Genomic DNA, 21,598 nt, shown 5'->3' on the forward strand with positions numbered 1-21,598 from the left:
ACTACTTACATAGTTAATAGTCTTTTCTAGGTATTTCTTGCATTTTGCAATTTTTATGCATTTAAAGTTATTGTTTTTATTCACAAAATGTATTAAGGGTACTTAGATATCCGTGAAGTATTCTATTTACTTAATCAACATACAAAACAGCGATCAAAATACTTCATGTTCATGTAAAAAGTGTATTTAAATTCATAACTTAGAGGCATGATCAATTTGTTGTTTATATTACTCTTGTATGCCTCAGGTTCTTGGTATATAGTGGCTGAAAACAATTCTAGATTTGGGAAAAATGGTCAAGGTAAGCATCGTATTCTTAAGAGGGCTCTCTCCGTCACTCGTTTCCACTCGTTTCATACAATCGTAGTTCCAATTTAATTTGAATATTAAGCAACCAAAGTCCATGAAATTTTGCACATATATTCTAGAAACTAATATCTATGTCTGTGGTTTTCCAGATTTCTGTTGAAATTTTCGGTTTCAAAGTTACGGGGTCTTAAAATTTTCATACAAATCTTTGAGCCCTTGTAATTTTAAAACTACATATTTTTAGAAAAATCTAAAACACTACAGACACAGATATTAGTTTCTAGAATATGTCTGCAAAATTTCATGGACTTTGGTTGCTTAACATTCAAATGAAATTGGAACTACGATTGTATGAAACGAGTGGAAACGAGTGACGGAGAGAGCCCTGTTAAGTAGTCCATATGTATAGTTTCGAAGCTACATTTTGATGCAAATGATTATAGCTTAGCCCATTCAAACAGACAGACATTTTATAACGTGTGATTCAGTTATGGTAGCGTTCAAATAACCATATGAGCTTAATATGAGGTAGTTATTTCGAAATTACAGACAGAGACTCCAATTTTATTTATTAGTATAGATTAATCATGTATTTCAATAACTAGCCCAGTTCTTTCTTTACAGAATTACTTTTGTGCCGCAAATGCGGAGCTGATGTGGCTGATTCCTATTACTTATTTAGCAAAGAAAGTCCAGGAGCCCAGAAAATTGAAAAACAGAACTTGTTTGGCAGACAAAATGTAACAGTTCAAACTTTAGTTAATCCTTTTGGAATTAAATTTGAAATAGTGACTGCTGAAAAAGCAAGATGTGAAAACATAGGAACTGTAAGTAACTAAAGAATAAATATTTTAGTAAGATGCATTTTCCTATTTTACTAATAATATTTATAGCAACTAGTCAAGTTTTTCAACATTATACTCACCCAAATTTGTACCATGCCTATGATGATCATATTATTCAAAAACCACTAGGCATGTCAAATGTGAATCCCTGCTATCAAAAGATATTGATATTTTACCACTCCCTATATTTTTTTTATTTATTTGGTTGGGATTTGAATTAAATAATAAAGGTTATTTATTCAGTTTATCCCTAAAACAGCCACCCTAGTGTATACTTGAAAAGGCATGCCCATCTCTCCACCCAGAACTATAAGTAATATATAATTTCAACATCTGGGATGGATTAACCTTAGTGAGGTCCCAGCAATACAAAATCCTGCAAAAATTTATATAACAGTTACATAATATGCATGAAGTAAGCAGAAAATTGAATGATTGATGGAATGATTGTAAAGTTAACATTTTGCATAATATGGAGGTGGTCTTCACATTTGAAACACATAGTAGCTTCTCATATTATATTTCTATACAAGCTTCATATCAATTTTTTTAGAGTCAAGGAGCAGATTCATGGTTTCCGGGATACATGTGGCGTATTTGCACATGCCCTCATTGTACACAGCACTTGGGGTGGACTTTTGAAAGTTCTAAATCTACAGATAGTAAAGGAGATGATAATCAATCATTTCATGGATTAATACTAAGTAATATTCTTGGAGAAAATTGTAAGTTCTAATCAAAAACAAATTCCTAACACTTTTAATTTTTTTTTTTGATTTTGATTCACCTTAGTAATACCTACTACAAAAATAATAATGATAGTATTCAAGTAATGTTGAATACCAAATAAGCTCTTTTCACTTTGATTTATAAAAATTTAATACTCATTCCGATATTTACTTTGTATTTAATTTAAATATGTAATGATAGTAATTAATTTTTCATTTCAGTTACAGATTCACTCATTATGATGCCAAAGATGTATAAAATGTAACAATATCTACACAAAACACAGTTCTAATATTGTTGTCATTCTATTGATTCAAGAAGATAAAATGGAACTGAAACGAAACTCGGAAGAAAAAGAAGTTAAATAAATGATATATTTTTTAAAGGCTTGTTTTTATTCTCACTAATTGTTATTAGTAGTTAGTAACAAAAATAGAGTTTCAAACATAGATATGTAGGGATAAGTAATTCCCATATAAATCCGTCTACAAAAATGAGCCTATAAAAAAATAAATATTACGTCATTGAACTCGTCAGTGAATTTGACGCGAGCGTCAACTCTCTATTAATAAAAAGAACAAGCATGGAATGGAGCTGTTTTGTGCAATATTTCGTCAATTTTTTTTTGCGTTAAAAATATTATTAGTGCAGATATGAGCATATAATGAATGTAATAAAGAATTCTTTGTTATATTCATATATACGGATACACGTACCAGCATTTTTAGGGTCCCGTACTTCAAATGGCAAAATGGAACCCTTATAGGATCACTTTGTTCTCTGTCTGTCTGTCTGTCTGTCGTGTCTGTCAAGAAACCCTATAGGATACTTGACGGGTCGTAATCTTTTCATGAGAAAAAATCTTTTACCGATATGATGGGGTGAATACCTGGTTGGTTAGTGGAATTTTGCCTTTCAATTTAACAGCAGGATAGAACACAAGAAGAAATAGGAGCGCGAGCTCAGCAAGCTCAACCGCTAAACTACAGCTACGTCATACGTACGACGTATATGTCCAAAATACACACATCGTTAAATAGTTAAACACATATAAACACACATAGTTAAATACATAAAATCATCCATATAAGCATGTATACATACAAACGTACACACATAGTTAAATAGTTAAACACACACAAACATACATAAAAACATACATATAAGCATGTATACATACAAACATACACACATGGTTAAATACATAAAAAAATACATATAAGCATGTGTACACTCAAACATACATATACATATAGTTTTTGTGACTTGCAACATCCGCATCCGCGTGACTATCCGCATTGATTATTATTATAGTAGAGGCAGATGTGGATGCCCAAATCAATGCGTAAGCTTCACAATTGCGGGTGAGGATGCGAATATCGGAAACATCGCAGTCTACTAGTACAAATATACATACATAGTAAAACAGTTAATTATATACAAACATACATAGTTAAATACTTACAAACATACAATCATAGTTAAATATATTCATGATCATAAATAGTCTGTCATACGCTGTAGTGATTCGTAAAAATCGAATCACGGAATTAGTAATAAACAATTACGAACGACATCTAGCGGTCGCATAATACATTACTAAATTAAAGAACTTCTGACATTGACAGACGTCAACGTCAACACTGATTAACATTCAGTGCCATCTGTCGGAGAATAGTTTAAATGGCCTAATTAGACAATGACAGTTTTCCTAGAACATTCTTTAAAATAAAACTACTCATACAAATTAGCGACCTCTAACGACCGATAGCCTTCCACTCCAGGACAATCTGACATAACCCAGTAGATTAATCATATACGCTAGCGACATCTGTCGATCAATAGTTTTTTACTCTAGAAACTCTAATAGCATTTCCTGTGTCGGGAATAATCTAGATTGCTCCATATTTCCGCCTAGTTTAATATAAATAAGCAATCCTCCAAGTTCAGGGACATTCCTAATTTCTATTACCTGCAAACACTATGCAGGAGTGATGTGAAAGTAATAAATAAGTGAAGTGAATTCTGTGTAACCCTGAATTAAGGGTTCCTTCTACCAGGAAGCTCTAACAGCTACACTGAAGCTCTGCTAATAACCTGACTGCTGACACACCGGCGAAGTGTCTACCAACTTCGTACCGTCTACCTCAGCCACGCTACACACGGCTGTCGAGTAACCTACGCGCTGACATCAGCATCCGCAACGCAGCGCCGCCGATCACCTCCGGAAGTCCGACGCGTCTGCGAGTCCTCTCACAACGTGTCTACACTCGGCGTCTGACCAAGGCCAGTTGTCTTCCTTCGGACGGTCAACGTATCTTCATGCGTATGCGATTCTCAATTAACTACCCTGTGATTGTAGCGCGTTACCTACGGCCGCTCCCGACTGAGCTATCTATTAAGTTTATTTAGTTCCACAATAAGACACAAAACCTAATTGTATAGATTGTTTGACTATAATTATATGTATCAAACCGTCTTCGCGTTTTACTATTACCTACCTGTCGCACGAAGCGCGACAACGCGAATAAAAAGTTTTACTTCAAAAAAAATAACACGACTCCATTCTTTCTGTATTCCAATTGTACGATATTTTTGCGGCAAATATTTAATCATAGCAAAATTAAAAATATACCCAGCTTATACGTTAAATTAAATGAGAAAACGATATACTTACTAGTGAAATGTTATTCCATCTTTTTTTTGATGGATTTCCGTACGGTTTTTGCAAGATTTGACCGCACATGACGGCATTTTCGACAGTCAAAAACACGAGCGATACGATAAAGCGTGTGCGGCCGACTGATGCGTGATCCAGAGACTTTTGCCAATTCTCTGGAACTTGTGAGCGCATTTTTTTCTTTGATGGGCCCATCTCTACATATCTATGGTTTCAAACAAAGATTCTATCTTAAAAATAAAATTAGAGCAAAGTCTTAACCTATGAGCATAAACAATGGTAGAAAAAACTGGCCAAGTGGGAATCTGGCCTCTTCTTTTAGGGTTCTGTGCTTAGTTATGAACAACAATTATTTTGGGTGTATATAATATTTCCAAGCTAGACACTGAAAGAGTACCCAAAAAATGTGTGTTATGGTCACAACTTACAAATTACTTAATAAATAATCAGTATTTGTTGTTTCTAAATACAGTATATAATTTCTTTTTAATAAAGAATATTAGCCATGCTAATTATGACTAATACTCCCCTTTCCCCTCCAATTAAGCGTAAAGCTTGTGCCAGGAGTGGGTACGACAATAATGCAACGGATGGGGTTTGAACCGCCGACCTTTCGGAATTCAGTCCGCTCCTCAACCGTTGAGCTATCGAGGAGGGTACATAATTTCATATTGCTAATCTAGTTTACATTTTGAGATAGACCCTGTCACAAAAATGGTGATACTACCATTTCTTTATTTTTTAATATAAAATGAATAAAAAATATCTACTCCAATTAATGAGCTCTAAACAATGGTAACCCACATTTTTCCGTTTTTACCCTTTTGGCACAGAACCCTAAAAACTAATCAAACATGCTTAAGTCATGTTAAAAATAGTTTACAAACAGTAGTTAGGACTTTGTCTGTGTTGGTGTTAGCTGGCAGGCGTGCTCTGCCTTTTTGGAGTGTTTTTTCTGTTAAAACTGACTGGAAAGCGCTCTAAGAGGGTGCCGTGCGTATGTCGGCGAGCGCCGGCACGGACGGGGTCCATACTTGTATAGTTTAACTAACTTGTTACAAATAACTACAAACTTGACATTGGCTAATCTTTGTAAAGCCAGACGAGAGAAAAAAAAAAGAAAACAGTAGTTTTTCCCAAAAATGTCTATTCAGCTGCAGCAATATAAATGATAAGTATGTAATCTCCAAACTTACATTGAATTTGGTAAGAAACAACAAAACTGAAGCACACCCGACTTCAACATGCGTGTAAAAGTTCACCAAGTTTACGTTACGTAGTTAAGTGTTTAGGTACAAACAAAAATAGTTTTAGTTTTTTTGAAATAATTTTTTTGGTTGGAATCTCTCAAATTAAACATTGATTGAAATTGTTTATAATATTCACAAAGAAAAGAAAACGATTATATATTTTTTTATTATAATCGTAATTTTGGTGAGATTACACTTTAATCAAATAAAATATTATCCTTAGGCTCAACATAGTTTAGATAAAACTTTTTTTCATTAAGTATACTTAAATTTAAATGAGGGTACCATTTTGGTATGGAATCCTAAAAATGAGAATCCAAACAAAAACAAATGTGAAATAAAACTACCAAAGTTTTTATAGAGTGGTGATAGCCTAGTGCTTAAGACATTGGTTATCTAGTCAGGGGCACGCACCTTTACTTTGGGAGTTATGTGCGTTTTAAGGAATTAAATATTACTTGTTTTAACATAAAAGGAAAACATTATAAAGAAACCTGTATGCCTGGACCATCTCAATTATGTTCTGCACTGAACCAGCTAGGCAGAATATGGCCTAAATCTTTCTCAATTTGAGAAGACCCGTTCTCAGTAGTGGGCTGGTGATGGGTTGATCTAGGATTAAAAAGCTTTTACCATTTAAAGAATAGGTTCAATAAATGAAACCATAAAGCTTTAGAAATCATTCTTCATCAACCATATTCAAGGTGTCACCAGTCACATTCAACAAGTTTCCTAGGAATGAGATGACAGCTTTGAGGTGGTTGATGAAGTTGTAACATCTAAACTATAAACATGGTGAGTCTAAAGCATGTGGTCATAATTTTATTTTGATCTCAGTACTTTAATGACCTTTATTTCATATTTGTTTTTGTCTGGGATAATATTATGCTAAATACTGTTTTAAACCACGGAGTAGCTAATGATAATTTTGCATATAGTGTACTTATACTTGTCAAGCATTTTATTTTAGCTTATATAAACTTATGCAGTAGCAAACCTTTGATGCAAAGTTTGTTTAGTAGCAGCTGGTGTTGGTGTAAAGTTAATACCACTAGGTACTTCAGGATTGTTACTAGCTCCATCGCTTTTACCCTGTATGGCTGCAATCTCTTCTTGGAGTACTGGATCAAGAATTTGTTTATTTACAAATTTTCTACCTATTCCACGGTTACCACCCCTACCGCGGCCTCTACCTCTTGACCGATTTGATTTTCTGCTAGAGTTAGACTGATTTGATCTGTTCGACCTATTCGATCCAGTAGACTTGACACTCCCTGGTCCTTGTCTTGTATTGTATCCTCCAAATTCATTATTCAGTGAAGCTAGGGTTTGTCTATTTAAATAACCACCATTGCCTACGCTGTTGCGACGCCTCTTTGCAAAGTCATTAGCGACACTAACAGTCAGTTGTGAGGCTGAACTGAACGAATTGTTCCTAGACCGTGTGAAAGTCTGGGATCTAATGACACTGTTTTGACGTTGCTCTTGTAATATTTGGTCAGATCTCAAACCGATATTGCTATATCTGTTTCTGGTAGTTAAACCAAATCCACGTTTAGAAATTCCTCTTTTTGCCACAGCTAAAGGTTTGAAAGCATTATTTGCACCACCACGCCATGAGTTCATTCCAAGCCGACTGTGGACTCCTCTTGGTACTTGTTGATTTGAACGCCTCAGTCTCATCTGCGTTCCCCCTGTAACACAATAAGTTATTATAGTGATATCAAATATCTTCACTAGCAACAATTTTCATAAACAAACAAAAATGTCTTTAGATTTTACATATTGAGTACATGAGTATCACCAAGCATCTCTAGTGGAGTTTAGTAGTGGAGATTTTAATTTTAACAACTGTATCAGATACAATAGGTAATATTAGTATATCAAAACACTTAAAATAAAAAAAGATTCCAATTAATCGAGAACCTTCTCCTTTTTTGAAGTTGGTTAAAAAATTTCATAAAATGCTTCCTTAAAATGGTTATTCCATACTCTTACAATGGTATGCATTCATATAGCTGCATGACATTTGGGATATATTATGATACTTATGTACAAGACAAGCTTTGCCAGCGGGCTGCATGGTAGCACTGGAGGAGTGAGAATGCAATATGGACTGGCAATCAACACATTATGCAGGAAAGTACTTTACCTCTGCCTCTGTTAGTGCGGACTAGTGTCGGCATATTGAAGAATGAATTTTCAAGTCCAGCTCTTCCTTTAGGTGTTATACTTCTCATCTGAGATCTAGGTCTTGAAGCAGATCGGGTTCTTGGGTATGAATTTCGTCTCTGTTGTGAACGTGAGCGCGCTCTTGATTGGGAGCGCCTACGCGGCTGAGAGCCCCCGCGCAGCTGAGAACGCTCGCGCGACTGAGAACGCCCGCGCGCCTGGGAACGCCCACGCGATTGAGACCGGCCTCTGGGTCCTCGGGAGCGCGAACGAGAGCGGTCCTGCCGGTTGTCGGATCTGCCACGTGAAACTGAACGGCGGCGTTCGCCCCCACCGCCACGGCCTCCACGTCCCCGGCGGCCTCCACGACCGCCGCCGCGGCCCCTAATATTTCCACCGCCTCGTCCGCGGTCAACACGACCTGGTCTGTTTTGCAGGTTTTTTTTGATTATATCATCTGAAATATTAAAGTAAGTATAAACTAGCAGCAATGATTACCTAATAATAATTAAGACACTAATTACTTTACAACGAAGCGTCATGAAAGAGTCCAAAACGAAAAATAAGGTTATAATTATAACAATATACAAAGGTTAGCTGTTCTATGCAAGTATGATTAAAGTTTATTTACTTTTTTAGCGTCTAGGTATATACTAAGCTGTGTGTAAGTATATCAATAAAAATTGGAACAAAAATATGTTTAGCTTACCAAGCGACATGTTAACAGAGTCGGTCATCTTGATATCTTATTTCTTTACAGTTTATCGATTTAGTACCATAAATAATCGCGTCAGGGTACCTTAAAAATGGAAAAATTGTCATTCACAAGAAAACAGGAATATTGATGAGCTATTTTTATCAAAGAAAATATTTTCCGCCTAAAATAGGCATCGTGATCGTCCTACGTAAATTAACACCACAGATCAGGATCACTATATACCAGTCTAAAGATTAACACAGACAAAGAAAATATAATCACATCGTTCAACACAGACAGAGTTTTTTTTTTTAAATTTTACGGACCTGGATATCACTCTTTTAAGGCCTACAAACATTAGGCATTCAAAACACAGACCCAGACAACCGAAGAAAAAGTTCTTAATACTCTGTGGTCCCACTGCTCACACCCATGAATGAATCATTAGGTACCTCCCATGGACGTACTAGTACCTCCATAAACATCGTCCATGGGTACGTCACACCCCAACAAATATCTAAAGACTCCCCCGTCCCACTCAGGAAGTGTAACTTGGTGAAGTATATCAAATCAATGAGGAGCACGATCTCCGTGATAAAAAGTGTCTGTTAAATTCACACTACACTGTCCCCAATCCCACTGACATGAAGAGTTTTGTTATTTCATAGGCCTTAAAGAGGTGATATCCAGAGCCGTAAAAAAAATTGATTATCTTTGTTACTTATGGAGCACTAAACGGGTCTAACCGCGAAATTCAAATTTAATTTGGTTTTTCGCAATTTGTAAATTAATACGAAAATACCATAAGCCTACTTTGTCGTATTTTTACAAATTGCAAAAAACCAAATTAAACTTGAATTTCGCGGGCAGACCCGTGTCATGCACCGTATTCCCCTTGACAATGAAAAAGTCACAAAAGTACCAATGGTAGGAAAATCCTCAAAACTAATGTTCTGTGCTCGGATTCTACTCTGAACAAATACCTGTAGAGTGTAGATAGAGGGTGTCCTATTGTGACGAGATACCGAAGGAATGTCCAAGGAACATAATATTCACTCGACGGGAGATACGTAAATGCATAAAAGCTCATAATAATACTATATTCTTTCCCTGTAATTTTCGATGAAGAATTTTCTATATCAATCAAACCTGTAGTTAATACTGACAGGCAGATTCAAGACCGCAGCCTAGGGTACCATAATAAAACACATACTGAAATTTGAACTTAAATATGTAATTTTATTAACAAAGTGAAATAGGTGAAATAAATAACATAATTATATACTTTAAAGAAATATTAATTTGTACATTACATAAATTGCCTTACAATTAATTACTTTTCATCAATATTTATAGGACAACAATATAATTTTGCAACAATTTTTAATTTCCTCTTTCTAGTATTTTTGTTTCAAATTAAAAACAGCTACAATTTCATTTTATTTTGTCAGTTAAAGTGCTTTGTATTGTAATAAAAAGTAAATTTTTATACAGAAAACACAATTAAAAATATCAGTTGAGTTTGTATAGTGAATCACAGTTCAAGTATGGTGTTCCCGAAGGCCAACCGTTGTAGGCATGTTACAATGCTAAGGCCGTTATAATTCAACATTTAGAATATGCATTTCATTACATTCAATAACAAATTAGTAATAGAACAAAAAGCAAAGTATTACATTAACAATAAAACTTTTTAAGTACATTACATTGGTGCAAAACTTTGATTAAGCTTGTGTCATTATAAAAATTAGAAGTTGGGAACAATATTGTTTTTACTTTTTACCACTTTGTCTGGCAAAATACATATATTCATTTTTTGCTGTAAATATGAACTTTATAATGGTCTAATCTAGATTAAAGAGAGAACAGATATATCACATGTACACATTCTTATGATACTGTTTTATTACATTCTGAGCATGCAAGACTCCTTGATAATAATATTTTGTATATTTTCTTTAATAAAAATTGCATTTAATAACATTTTATATTATATTAGTTATTTTACAATAGTCTGTAGGTACCCGAAAAATTTTCTTAACTTTCAAGTTCTTATGGCATTAAACTATATTGACATTTACATAAAATAAAATATACAAATATGTAAAGTACCGTATTTTATGCCGATAGATTCAATTTTTGACATCAACAGTCAATACCAATCACAGAAGAGATAGTGATTTTGTTTAGTATATTTTATATTATTTTTGCTTTGCAATATTATTGTGCTAGAGGAATGAGAATCAACCGCCACCAGGGGCAGGTGGTTTAACACTTGGCACCTTTTGAGTATTAACACTATCATTACTACATTTAATCGTATCGGTACACTCGGTCCAAAATACTTCTACGAACTAGAGGAGGCACATACTTCAGGTCTACGAAAAGAAGTTCGAAAAATATAGCAATAAATACAACCATTGTTGAATAATTTACAGTCGCACCATCTCCACACACAGCACCACGTCGAGTTACGCCTATGACCTATCTACATCGCGGGTTCCCTTAGGGCACGCGCAAACCAAACTAGGTAATTCTATTTCTCCTTAGACGACATAAAAGCGACGCTAGGACGTTTACGAGCTGATTTTTCGATCTTTGGATAAATTTTAACTCATGAATTAATTTGACGTGTTGACAGATTTCCAATATAATAACCGTCGAAGCATCAAATTTATTCCTTCGGCGAAAAGTCGGCCCTTAAAGTTGTAGTACGATTACATAATTATAATTAGTTCGTGGTAAGAACGTTCAAAGCGCCTTGCATAGTGCGTCGCTACGAGTTTCTTCAAAAGACTTGTTTATATTTTAATTCACCTTAGAAAAAACAGGTTGTAATAATTTAGAGTTTAGATTTGTTTTCCATTCAGTATAATACCGATTTTTTAATCGGTTCTGTTATTAAATTGTAACTAGATGATAAAAGATTAGAATAATGAGCAACTCGTGATAATACTTTAGGTTCAAAGAATATTGAATAATTCCAATGTGTGAGCGAGCCATTATCATCGTCGTCCTTTAACACAATAAATCTAGCCGAATTCCGAAAACTAACCGCGGTATTTCACTTCGTATGGACATGTTAGGAGTGCCATATCATTTGCGACAAGCCAACATTTCATATTCGAGGAGGAAGGAATGGCGTTTAATAGCCTCTCCAATACTATTATTTTGTAGAGATGAACTCCGAGACAGCACGCTCGCACAGCGACGTAGTGTTATCGAATTAATATAATACACGCTAATCCCCTCAATAGTTTACAAAAATGCCGGACGGGTGCGTTATATGCGAGCATCCAATCAAATACCACCATTATTATGTACGCGAATCGACCTCAGTTTCTTTATAAAAAAATAAGTTTGAATAATAATAATTTATTAAGTATACTCTTAAGCTGCGACCACACCAAAAGTGCGTTGTGCAACACGTTCTGCGAAAGTACTTTCGCTGCCTGCAGAATTCAACTCACGGTGCAAGTTTTATCAGTGTGGGCGCGACTTTCGGTTCTAACTATTCATAACTAGTTCGATAAAGGAGAATCCAAAGTGTAGATTCGCCACAGCCACTAGTGTTCGGCACACTGCACTTCACAGTCTAATGTCGGTGGTGGCGGCGAGCAGCGGGCCGCGCGCGCGCCAGCCGGCCTCGCCCTCCGCGCCGCCCTCGTCCTCCGCGGCGCGAGCGAAAGCGTGGCACGGCACGTCGTCCTGCGCGCCGTAGCGGTGCAGCGTCAAGAACTTCAGGTTGGCCACGATGGACGAGTTGATCGGTCTCGTGGGAATGTTCACCGTGGTAGCGGAGCGCTCGATGCGCTTGGGGCGGCCCTCGCTCGGCGCGAGCTCGAGCGACTGCCCACGCCCGTACAGCCGGGACTGCCCGAAACGCGGCGTCAACCGCCCGATAAGATTGTCCTCCTTCCGCGTGCTCTTCGAGCTCTGAGCGTCCTCCGGGGGCTTCGGCTTCTTCTTCAGGAAGAACGGCGTCAGCCTTTCCGCGAGCGGCCGTGAGGAATGTGAGCCGGCGTCGTGCACGTTCGAGGTCGAGTTGGACGTCTTCAGCGGCTTCATCGAGCCCGACTGAGTTTTGATCGGGTTCGATTTCCGTTGCAAGCTTATTCTCGAGAACATCCCGTACTCCTCCTTCTCTTTGACGTCGGAAGTCTCCTCACATTTACTCTCCGTCGCGTCACGATCCGGAGATTCGTCCTCGCATACCTTCAACACGCAGTACGTGTCGCGCTGCAGTTCGTCGAGGAGGCTGTCGTCATTCGACACGGTGTCGATTTTACTCGCAGGTCGAGATTCACCGGGGTCCAGATTCGCCAAACGTCCCTCGGAGCGAGAGCCCTCCGGCAGGCTGGTGGTGGAGCCGCACATCGCGTCGTGCCTGAAGGTCGCGTGCTCGTCCGATCTGGTGACGTCGACGTCGGGCGGGCGGGGCTGCAGGCGCGCGCGTGGCGGCACGGCGGGCGGCGCGTCGTCGGCGGGCGCGTGGCTCATGAAGTCAGCCATGAGCTCGTACTCGCGGCATGCGCGGCGCGGCGGCGGCTGCAGCTCCACGTCCACGTACTCGCAGAGCGGCGCGGCGCGCGGCGGCGACAGGCGCGCCGGCTTGGGCGGGCGCGCGGGCCGCTCGGCGTCGTCGTCGGGCTCGGGCTTGAGGCGCGACATGGCGAGGTAGCCGCTGCCGGCGGAGCGCGCCGACTTGCCGGAGGAGCGCTCGTCGGCGAGGCGCGCCAGGCGCAGCGACTCAGTGCTGGAGCAGAGCTCGTGCGCGGCCTGCAGCGCCTTGCCGTCCAGGTCGACGCTGGGCGAGGAGCCGCCGCGCCACGGCCGCCAGAACAGCGACCCGCTGTCCGCATTCCCCGCGGCGCCCGCAAGCTGCAAGTAGTTGTCGTCTCCAATTGGAGCTTGTCTGGAAACGTCATTAAACGCGATTAAAAAACAACATACAAATTTAATCTAGTAAGTATATTATTATCAATCATTTATTCAAAAGTTAAAACTTTACTACGAAAATACTTCAAGTGAAATTACTTACTTGCTGCCATATTTCGTTTCCCTGGCTAATGATCTTCTGTATATACAATGTCGGTGTTCGAGGTCAAACATAATTTTTTGTAGTTCACGCAAAGTTACCGCTTCGGCTTCGCGTTCTTCGGGACTCATGTCATCTGGAAAATGACATCAAAATTATTAACTTTGACGTTACTAATATTATCAATCTAGGCGAATAATAATGTAAAATTATTGTAGGCAACGAAGACGCCATAACCTTCGTTGAAACACTCAATGCATTCACTTCATTTTAAGCAAGTGAATAACTATCTCGTCACCGCTCCCGCTCTAGTGCGAGTCAACGCTCTAGAGTCAGAGCGCCTACACTACCGACCGGCCAGTTAACGCTCTGGGGCCAGGTATAGAAAGTAGGTACTCACCGGGCGGGCGGTGCAGGCGCTCGTCGAGCCGATGCACGTGGGCCACGAGCAGCGCGTGCAGGCGCTGCAGGTCGCGCGCGGGGTCGAGGCGCAGTGCCAGCGCGGCCGGCCCGCACGTGGCCTCCGCCTCGTTAGCGCCGCCGCCGCCGCCGCACCCCTCCGCGTCGGGCTCCGTTCGTCCGCAACTGTGACGACAAAAATTACTTTTAAGGCATATTTAGTGCGACAGTCAGTACTGATGAAGCATCGGATAGCAGCCGGCGTAGTGTCCCTTGTGTGATGGTGCGGACACTCGGCGCGCTCCATGCAGTAGAGGCTGTAGTGTATGTAGCACTTACCACGTCCACTTGCAGTCGGCGTAGTACCCCTTGTGCGGCGGCGCGGGCGAGTGCCGGCACAGCGCGGACAGCAGCCGCAGCCACTCGGCGCGCTCCACGCAGTTGCTGGCCTGCACGAACAGCACGCGCTCCCGGTGCACTGCAAACATTCAGAGCGTGAACCCAATGGAACATTCAGAACATGAGACCAACCGACCATTCAGAACATGAGACCAACCAAACATCAGAATTATAAGACCAACCAAACTTTCAATACATAAACTTAATGGAAAATTCAACACAAGATATCTTGGTTGGTTTGGTTATGTACTTAGAGGTCATCATTATTTTGTGTTATTATAAGACTCCAATTTTGGCAGAATTATAGCGTTCACTGCTTCAAGGTGTACAACTCGGTCAAGCTAAGTTTGCACCTCGCGTCGATTGCGTCACACTGAAGCTTAGGTACATGCAAACCGTACTGACGCGACACGACGACCGCGGGGAAGTGGGAGAGTGGGAGAGGCGCCGCATTCCAGCGAGGTGCAAACTTAGCGCGACCGAGTTATAACAAATATTTGCTCACCGATCTGGAAGATGTTGTTGGCGTCGAGCGGCGCGCCGGCGGGCGGGCAGTCCACGGGCCGCACGCTGAGCACGCCGGCCAGCGGCAGGCGGTGCGCGCCGCGCGCCGTCGCGCCCTTTGCGCCGCATCGCGACCACGACAACTCCCCACTTCAACACACAAACACACACATAATGCTATCAAACTAACAACAAATGGAATGACTCAGATATATTTGACAATGTATTGGTAAACTCGCTGATGGCCGCGAGTTCATCTGCGTGGACTACACAAATTTCAACCCTAGGGGGTTTTACTCCCTTAGGGGTTGAATTTTCAAAAATCCTTTTTTAGTGGATGTCTACTTCATAATAGCTATGCTGCATGCCCAGCCCGATCCGTCCAGTAGTTTGAGCTGCGCGTTGATAGATCCGTCACCTTTTCTTTTTATATATTTTTAGACAATCAGCCACTCACGTCTCTGTTCCGGTGCGAATTTAGAGAAATTCGACCTTATTCCTTGTGTACATTACAAAGGGAACCTCCGTGCAAACTTTCAGCTTTTTAGTACGACCGGTCAAAGAACCAATTAGTCCTCGCAAAATCGGATAACACATTTAGCAGGATCAGTGTTCTTTTGCCGGATCCTACAATCGTATGCTTGTGTGAACGCGTGCATTGGAATACTGTTGCCACTAAATCGGATACTACAAAAACCGGTTCCCGCAAAGGATCGGATGTGCCAGTGAACGGGTGTTACCTGGTTAGCCGGAAATGCCTCCGCTTGCAGTGCGCGTGTCCGGTGCGCGCCCAGCGCCGCCGCGGCGAGCCCGTGCCGCCGCGCACGCCCTCCGAACGCTTGATCATCGTCCTACACACAACCACACAGTATTAACCAAAAGTTCATTTCAAAAAACCGCCCGAGTACGAGCTGCGTTTGCGCACCGAGGGTTCTGTAATCCGCACCTTAGAAGGATACGTCTAATTTTATTATTATAAATTATTTCCAAAAGCAAATGTAAGTTTGTAAAATATATTTTTTTCGTGATATAGTCTTATCTACAAATTAACGATTTTCAAATTATTTCTTTTACTTGTGCGGTGAGACCTTGCATGTGCTTTTATTTTTAAGCACACAATATTATTAAGTCAGGCAGGCGGAAATCACAGGAATACTCTACATATTTACTCTTAAGTTAATTTGTTTATCGTTGATTTGCAAAATTAAACCTCAGAAACCAATTTTTTAAAAATTCAAAGTTATTATGTCAACTTTGTCAAATATTATGTTGATAATGAAAAGAGAAAGTGTCCACACATACATAAATAATTTTGTTTTTAACAATTGTTAACAAGATATTACAATTTTTAAAACAAACAATAATAACATGAGCTCCGAAAGAAACACAATAAATAATTAATCAATAATGTAATCAAGTGTGAACCAAAGTGAGACTTGAAACAAAATTGATCAAAAAATCAATAAACATGGAAAACTGAACAAACTGTAAAACAAAGATACATACCCATAACTGTTCCAAATGATGCACAAACAAAAGCATAATATTCGATTATAGATCATTCCGTAAGACAAAATGAAGTGCTAAGTTGTGAGAAAGAAAATTGAGTCGCTAAATTCACTTACCCCTCCTTAAGTAAAACCGGCGTCTCTTGTATATTGTTGTTCTGGGTGTCGGAACTCGTAGATATTATTTCTAGGAACTGTTTTATCGCTTGCACCTGTGAACGGAAGTAAATATTATTATAATAGGAATAATAAAGGAAGGAATAAAGTCAGCAGTATAAGTCGTAATCTAGTAGAGTAGCTGACGGAATTTCTGAAAATCTTAGATTATAGAGGAAATCTACAGGAAAATATGTGTGTGCTACTTTTCTAGACTGTCACTTTTTTCTTTCTTTTCATATTAAACTAGAGGATGCCCGCAACTTCAAGAAAAAAAAAAACTCTGTACCAGATTTCATTAATATCGGTTAAGCGGATGGGTCGTGATAAGATAACAGAAGGACAGACACTTTCCTTGCAGGCCTGCTTCCCACGTTGTCCAGCAACTGGGATGTTTTGTGCGAGTACTGTGTTTACCCCAACTCTCGCTGCGCCTATACTCACATGTCTGGGCGTGCAAAAGCTGCGGTACAGCTCGGCCATGTACTCCTCTTTGCAGACCTGCTGCGCCGATCGGCTACTCACGAGGTTGCCCAGCGATTGGATTGTTTTCGAGATCAGGGTCAACGTCCGGTTCGTTTGGGGATCCTGAGAAACATGATAAAGATATCCATTATCATACAAATTCTACAATTACCAATAAAAACGTGCTTTAGCGTGTTTTATCGCTTTATAATGGGAAGTGCTCTGAAGAGCTGTTTAACTTCATTCCACCCTTTTTCTACAACCGCACCGCACGCCACCGCAAGCAATTAAACCCTTACCACCTGGGTGCCTGGTGCACATCGACCGCCCATTGTGTCAGATCCTTTTTTCCACGCACATGCAAACTGTGGCATCAACTCCCATCGGCGGTGTTCCGACTAGATTACAACATGGGGTAATTCAAGGGGAGGACCAACAAATTCCTGAAAGGCCGGCAAAGCATCGGCGGTACAAATGTTCCTGGGCAGCGGTAATCACTTAATATCAGGTGAACCGCCTGCTCGTTTGCTTGCTATTTTTTATATAAAAATAACGGTACTCAATTCGGATAAGTTTGAGGTAAATAACTCACAATTTGTTCCGTGGTGAGATCAAAGAGCCTCGGGCCGAGTATGGCGGGCGCGAAGAACCTCAGGAAGATGAAACCGGAGACGACGGAGTAGCGCACCTCCGCGTTGGCGGGGAAGTGCCGCACGGCGCACTGCCGCAGCGCGTCGAACAGCCGGCACATAGCGGCGGGACACGACGCGTACGACGATGTTATCGCTGCGAACACCTGTGAAAAAAAATTTAATTTTGTTTCTTTTTATTAATCATAAATCAATTTTTACTAAAATGAATGGAGTACAAAAATTCGATACAAATTATTTGGCCGAAGCAAGCCACAAAGTTACGCTAAAGTAAACAGCAGTATTTCGACCATCATTCTCTTTGAAGTTAGCTTACCCGTTCGACATAGTCCTTGAGGTTGGCTAGGTTTGCGGCGACGGCAGCCGCGGGTTTAACCCGTGCGGGGTCGATTTCACAGGGCCGACGCTCGGCCAACACGGCGGCCAACGTTGGCCGAAGCACACCTCGCAGGTACGCCGCACCCGTCAGCCGCATCGTCTCGTCCATCATCTTAGACACCAGCGTGTTACCACGAAAAATTGTCGTCGCATCACTGTAAAAAGATCAATTTTTTTAATTGAATCCCTACTATTTTAATTGATAATGATAAACTGTCCTTTAGGTCCTTTTAAAGTAGAGGCCAGTATAGGGCCTCAACAATTTAGCATATGATTTTAAACCCCTAGCAAATAAAGCCTAACGTTATTGTAGGGTTTTTCGTTTAAAAATGTCAGAACAACTAGCGATAAAAATCGGCTCTTAATAAAAATGGTCATCAATGGCTATCCTTGATGTTATAAACTTTTTAAGTTGTTTGAGTAGTGGTAAATATAAATAATATAATCAGTGGTTATCTTTGACTGTATTGGTTTGTTTGTTTAAGTGAAAACTGTTGACTCAAAAAAGGCTACAACCTCTCCAACTGCTCCGCATGAAGCACGTATTATAAATTTTTATAATAGATGGAATACTTTCTCTCAAATATAAAGTTTTTACTTTTTATGTCTACTAGAGAACATTGTAAAATAACGAAAAATAATAGATCTCCGGAATAAATAAATCATTCTGTGACATATTTCGATATCGTATTACACAGGGAAATGCTTAGTATGTTATTTCTATACTTATGATATAAATTATAATTGAAATCGTTGATGCTAGGTACAGCAAAGTTATCAGCGTTATTACATTCACTTCCTGCGCGCACGTTGGAGTCACATTACTGATAATGACTATCTTTGCGAAAACATAAATGTTTACATTCAAACAAAAATGCATAGTATAAAATGTAAACTACATATATGTGCATAAAATATTGCCGATATTAGTTTTTTCGTGTTATTGATAAATAAATAATAGATATCTTAGTGTACATGAATTTGATACTTGATAGTATGAAGTTCCTTGCTGCACGCTCAATAATAAAATAGCTCTCCTTTGAGATCCATCAATACAGGTAAAGTATACTATATTGATTGTCAATAGTAGCTGAATAGACCCTCGCATTCAAAATGGCAAACCTTTTAATTTTTACCCATACAGCATGCCCTGTCCCTTAAAAACGAAATGGTTTTTCAAACTTGGGTGATTTTGATGATTCAAGATATTGAAAAATTCGGTGCGAAAAAATGCTTAATATAAATCATTGAATCGCAAGATGTTTCTAAATTCGTGTCGAAAATATGTATAATTAAAAACTCTTATACATAAAACTATACACTGCAGATATGAAATCTGGTCAAGGTAATTATTGCGATAAAACTAAATCGCTCTTAAAATTCTCACCAAAACGTCGCATTGCATTGTAAAGGCAGTGTAATTTCTACATGATAGTAATTATGGACATTAATGTTTAAATTACTCTTTTAAGATAGCCATCGTTTGCCCGTGATGTTAATATAGAAGACTGCTCACACGCACTCTCTTACTCGTATTAGTTTAAAGATTATAATGACAAATGATTATCTTGTGACGATAAAATATACCGTGGGTTACATTCATAATAATTATCATGATGAAATAATTTCAATGAAAAAGACAAGTAGGTATGCAATTGTGAAAATTATTATTGTGAGACAAATCTTAAGAGAAGTAACCCTACCACTACCGCTAGCTACTAGCGCTACCCAGCGCTTTCCATCACTATACCCATATTTGAAATGCGAAATTTTGTTTGTTTCTTGGTTTGTCCTTCAATCATGCCACAACGGGGTATTGGATTGCTACATGGATATAGTTGAAGAGACACAACAAAGACAGTTACAAAGAGTTCCCACGAAATTTTAAAAACCTTGATTATTCCACGCGGACGAAGTCGCGGGCATCAGGTAGTACAAACATAGTTCATTTCATACTAGTCTGTTGTTTCCAGGAGCGCTTATCATATGACCACCTCCCTGGCGCAGTGGGAAGCTCTGTGGTCTAAGGTGGGAGGTCCCGGATTCGATTCCCGGCAGGGTTTGGAATTTTATAATTTCTAAATCACTGGTCTGGTCTCGTGGGAGGTTTTGGCCGTGGCTAGTTACCATCCTACCGGCAAATCCGTGCCGCCAAGCGATTTAGAGTTCCGGTATGACGCCGTGTAAGAAACCAAAGGGGTATGAGTTTATTAAAAACTGCCATACCTCTTCCATGTTAGCCTACTTTCATTTTAGACTGCATCATCACTTACCACCAGGTGAGATTGCAGTCAAGGGCTAACTTGTATCTGATTTAAACAAAAGCACGCTCCGATTCATTGGTTGTCGACTGTGTTGGTGCCGTGTATGAAACTCACGTGAGGACGGATATCTCTGCGTTGGCGAGTTCTCTGACAATGGGCACGATGAGGTCGTGGTGCGTGAACAGCCTCACTAAAGGTTGCGCCGCGTCCGTCTTGCTCGATACGATCTCGCCAAGAATGTACACTGCAGACGTCGTGATTGGCTGCAATAGAAAACACAATTGAGTTCAATCCTTTACGGTTCTGTAGTCAAACAAACCGGAGTAACCGACAGTCGACATAGCTCAATCATTTCTGAAGTTGGAGTGATAATGGATGTGATACATAGTTCAAAGCTGCTCGGGTTAAGTCGGAAGTGGCCTTTCTCGACTCATTCTGAACGCGGTATGCTAGAAGTGCGCCAACCTTCCGCGCACTTTCTATGTCAAATGAATTGATAGACAGGTTACTAGAACCTAGACGTGTTTACTATAAATATAAATAGATTTATTTCATGTATAGATCAAAATTACTTATATGTACGTAGCGTGACAGCACGCCGTGCAACTGAAGTGACGGCTCACCTTTTGTTGTACGCTGCGCAGGAAGAGCTCCTCGAGCTCCGTGTAGTGGTGCAGCGGGAACACGTGGTCCACCGTGTACTGCAACAGCAGCCGCAGCGAGCCCAGCGTGGCGCTGCCCGCCGCTGACAGCCGCGTGCCCGGCGGCGTCGCACCTCGCGACAACGCACCGCCCGCCCGGCACCGCAGGAAATACCTGACCAATGCATCAGAATAACCATTAGAGTAGGTCTACACGTGCGGCTCGAGCAATTTACCGTAGACTGCTTGAGTAGTCTCGTGACTCGTGTATGGCAATGAAGGGAAGATTGTAGTACACTGCATACAGTTGCAACTTGAAGAAGTCAGTCATGACTGCTTCAAGCAGCAACTTCAAGAGGCAATAATATGATTTATACAAAAATTCCTCTGTTTCCCACAGTATAATTAGAGTTCTCTAATTTTAAAAATATCACGAAGAAACCAAAAGCTCCATTAGCCGCTTCCCACAATATGATTAGTGTTATTTAGTCTATGTTGTAAGGTCCAGTCTAAT

At 40.0% G+C, this 21,598-nt stretch overlaps 3 protein-coding genes across 3 annotated transcripts in view; 1 reads left to right on the forward strand and 2 right to left on the reverse strand.

Annotated features, from left to right (window-relative positions):
• The first annotated feature begins 10 nt into the window (after window positions 1–10).
• Window positions 11–2,268, forward strand: LOC123864822 (protein cereblon-like). Its single transcript, XM_045905527.1, has 4 exons — window positions 11–301; window positions 934–1,136; window positions 1,708–1,879; window positions 2,105–2,268. Exons 1-4 carry the CDS (start codon window positions 208–210, stop codon window positions 2,146–2,148), a joined length of 513 nt encoding a protein of 170 aa, XP_045761483.1. The 5' UTR covers window positions 11–207; the 3' UTR covers window positions 2,149–2,268.
• Window positions 2,269–5,690: 3,422 nt separating this feature from the next.
• Window positions 5,691–8,896, reverse strand: LOC123864793 (uncharacterized protein DDB_G0287625-like). Its single transcript, XM_045905475.1, has 3 exons — window positions 8,695–8,896; window positions 7,966–8,442; window positions 5,691–7,507 (listed from the first exon to the last, which is right to left on the reverse strand). The coding sequence occupies exons 1-3, from the start codon at window positions 8,720–8,722 to the stop codon at window positions 6,795–6,797; spliced, it is 1,218 nt and encodes a 405-aa protein (XP_045761431.1). The 5' UTR covers window positions 8,723–8,896; the 3' UTR covers window positions 5,691–6,794.
• Window positions 8,897–10,625: 1,729 nt separating this feature from the next.
• LOC123864757 (GTPase-activating protein) overlaps window positions 10,626–21,598 on the reverse strand; it is a 32,043-nt gene continuing 21,070 nt past the window's right edge. The window contains exons 5-16 of the mRNA XM_045905395.1: window positions 21,067–21,259; window positions 20,558–20,706; window positions 18,118–18,334; window positions 17,744–17,947; window positions 17,131–17,274; window positions 16,648–16,742; window positions 15,763–15,873; window positions 15,024–15,172; window positions 14,459–14,597; window positions 14,121–14,305; window positions 13,724–13,856; window positions 10,626–13,597 (exon numbers count right to left, since the gene is read on the reverse strand). Of these exons, the coding sequence (XP_045761351.1) occupies window positions 12,271–13,597; window positions 13,724–13,856; window positions 14,121–14,305; window positions 14,459–14,597; window positions 15,024–15,172; window positions 15,763–15,873; window positions 16,648–16,742; window positions 17,131–17,274; window positions 17,744–17,947; window positions 18,118–18,334; window positions 20,558–20,706; window positions 21,067–21,259 (3,046 nt within the window). The 3' untranslated portion in view covers window positions 10,626–12,270. The remainder of the gene's footprint in view (window positions 13,598–13,723; window positions 13,857–14,120; window positions 14,306–14,458; window positions 14,598–15,023; window positions 15,173–15,762; window positions 15,874–16,647; window positions 16,743–17,130; window positions 17,275–17,743; window positions 17,948–18,117; window positions 18,335–20,557; window positions 20,707–21,066; window positions 21,260–21,598) is intronic.

This window comes from Maniola jurtina, chromosome 4 (assembly GCF_905333055.1).
Source record: "Maniola jurtina chromosome 4, ilManJurt1.1, whole genome shotgun sequence".
Lineage (NCBI taxonomy): Eukaryota > Metazoa > Arthropoda > Insecta > Lepidoptera > Nymphalidae > Maniola > Maniola jurtina.

Bases quoted from the DNA above. Each gene is read 5' to 3' on its own strand.
- LOC123864822 (XM_045905527.1), top strand. From the start codon at position 208: ATGATCAATTTGTTGTTTATATTACTCTTGTATGCCTCAGGTTCTTGG. The intron at 302-933 runs GTAAGCATCGTA...CTTTCTTTACAG, and splicing joins ATTTGGGAAAAATGGTCAAG to AATTACTTTTGTGCCGCAAA. The intron at 1,880-2,104 runs GTAAGTTCTAAT...TTTTCATTTCAG, and splicing joins TAATATTCTTGGAGAAAATT to TTACAGATTCACTCATTATG.
- LOC123864793 (XM_045905475.1), bottom strand. From the start codon at position 8,722: ATGACCGACTCTGTTAACATGTCGCTTG. The intron at 8,443-8,694 runs GTAAGCTAAACA...TTAATATTTCAG, and splicing joins CTCTGTTAACATGTCGCTTG to ATGATATAATCAAAAAAAAC. The intron at 7,508-7,965 runs GTAAAGTACTTT...ATTGTGTTACAG, and splicing joins CCGCACTAACAGAGGCAGAG to GGGGAACGCAGATGAGACTG.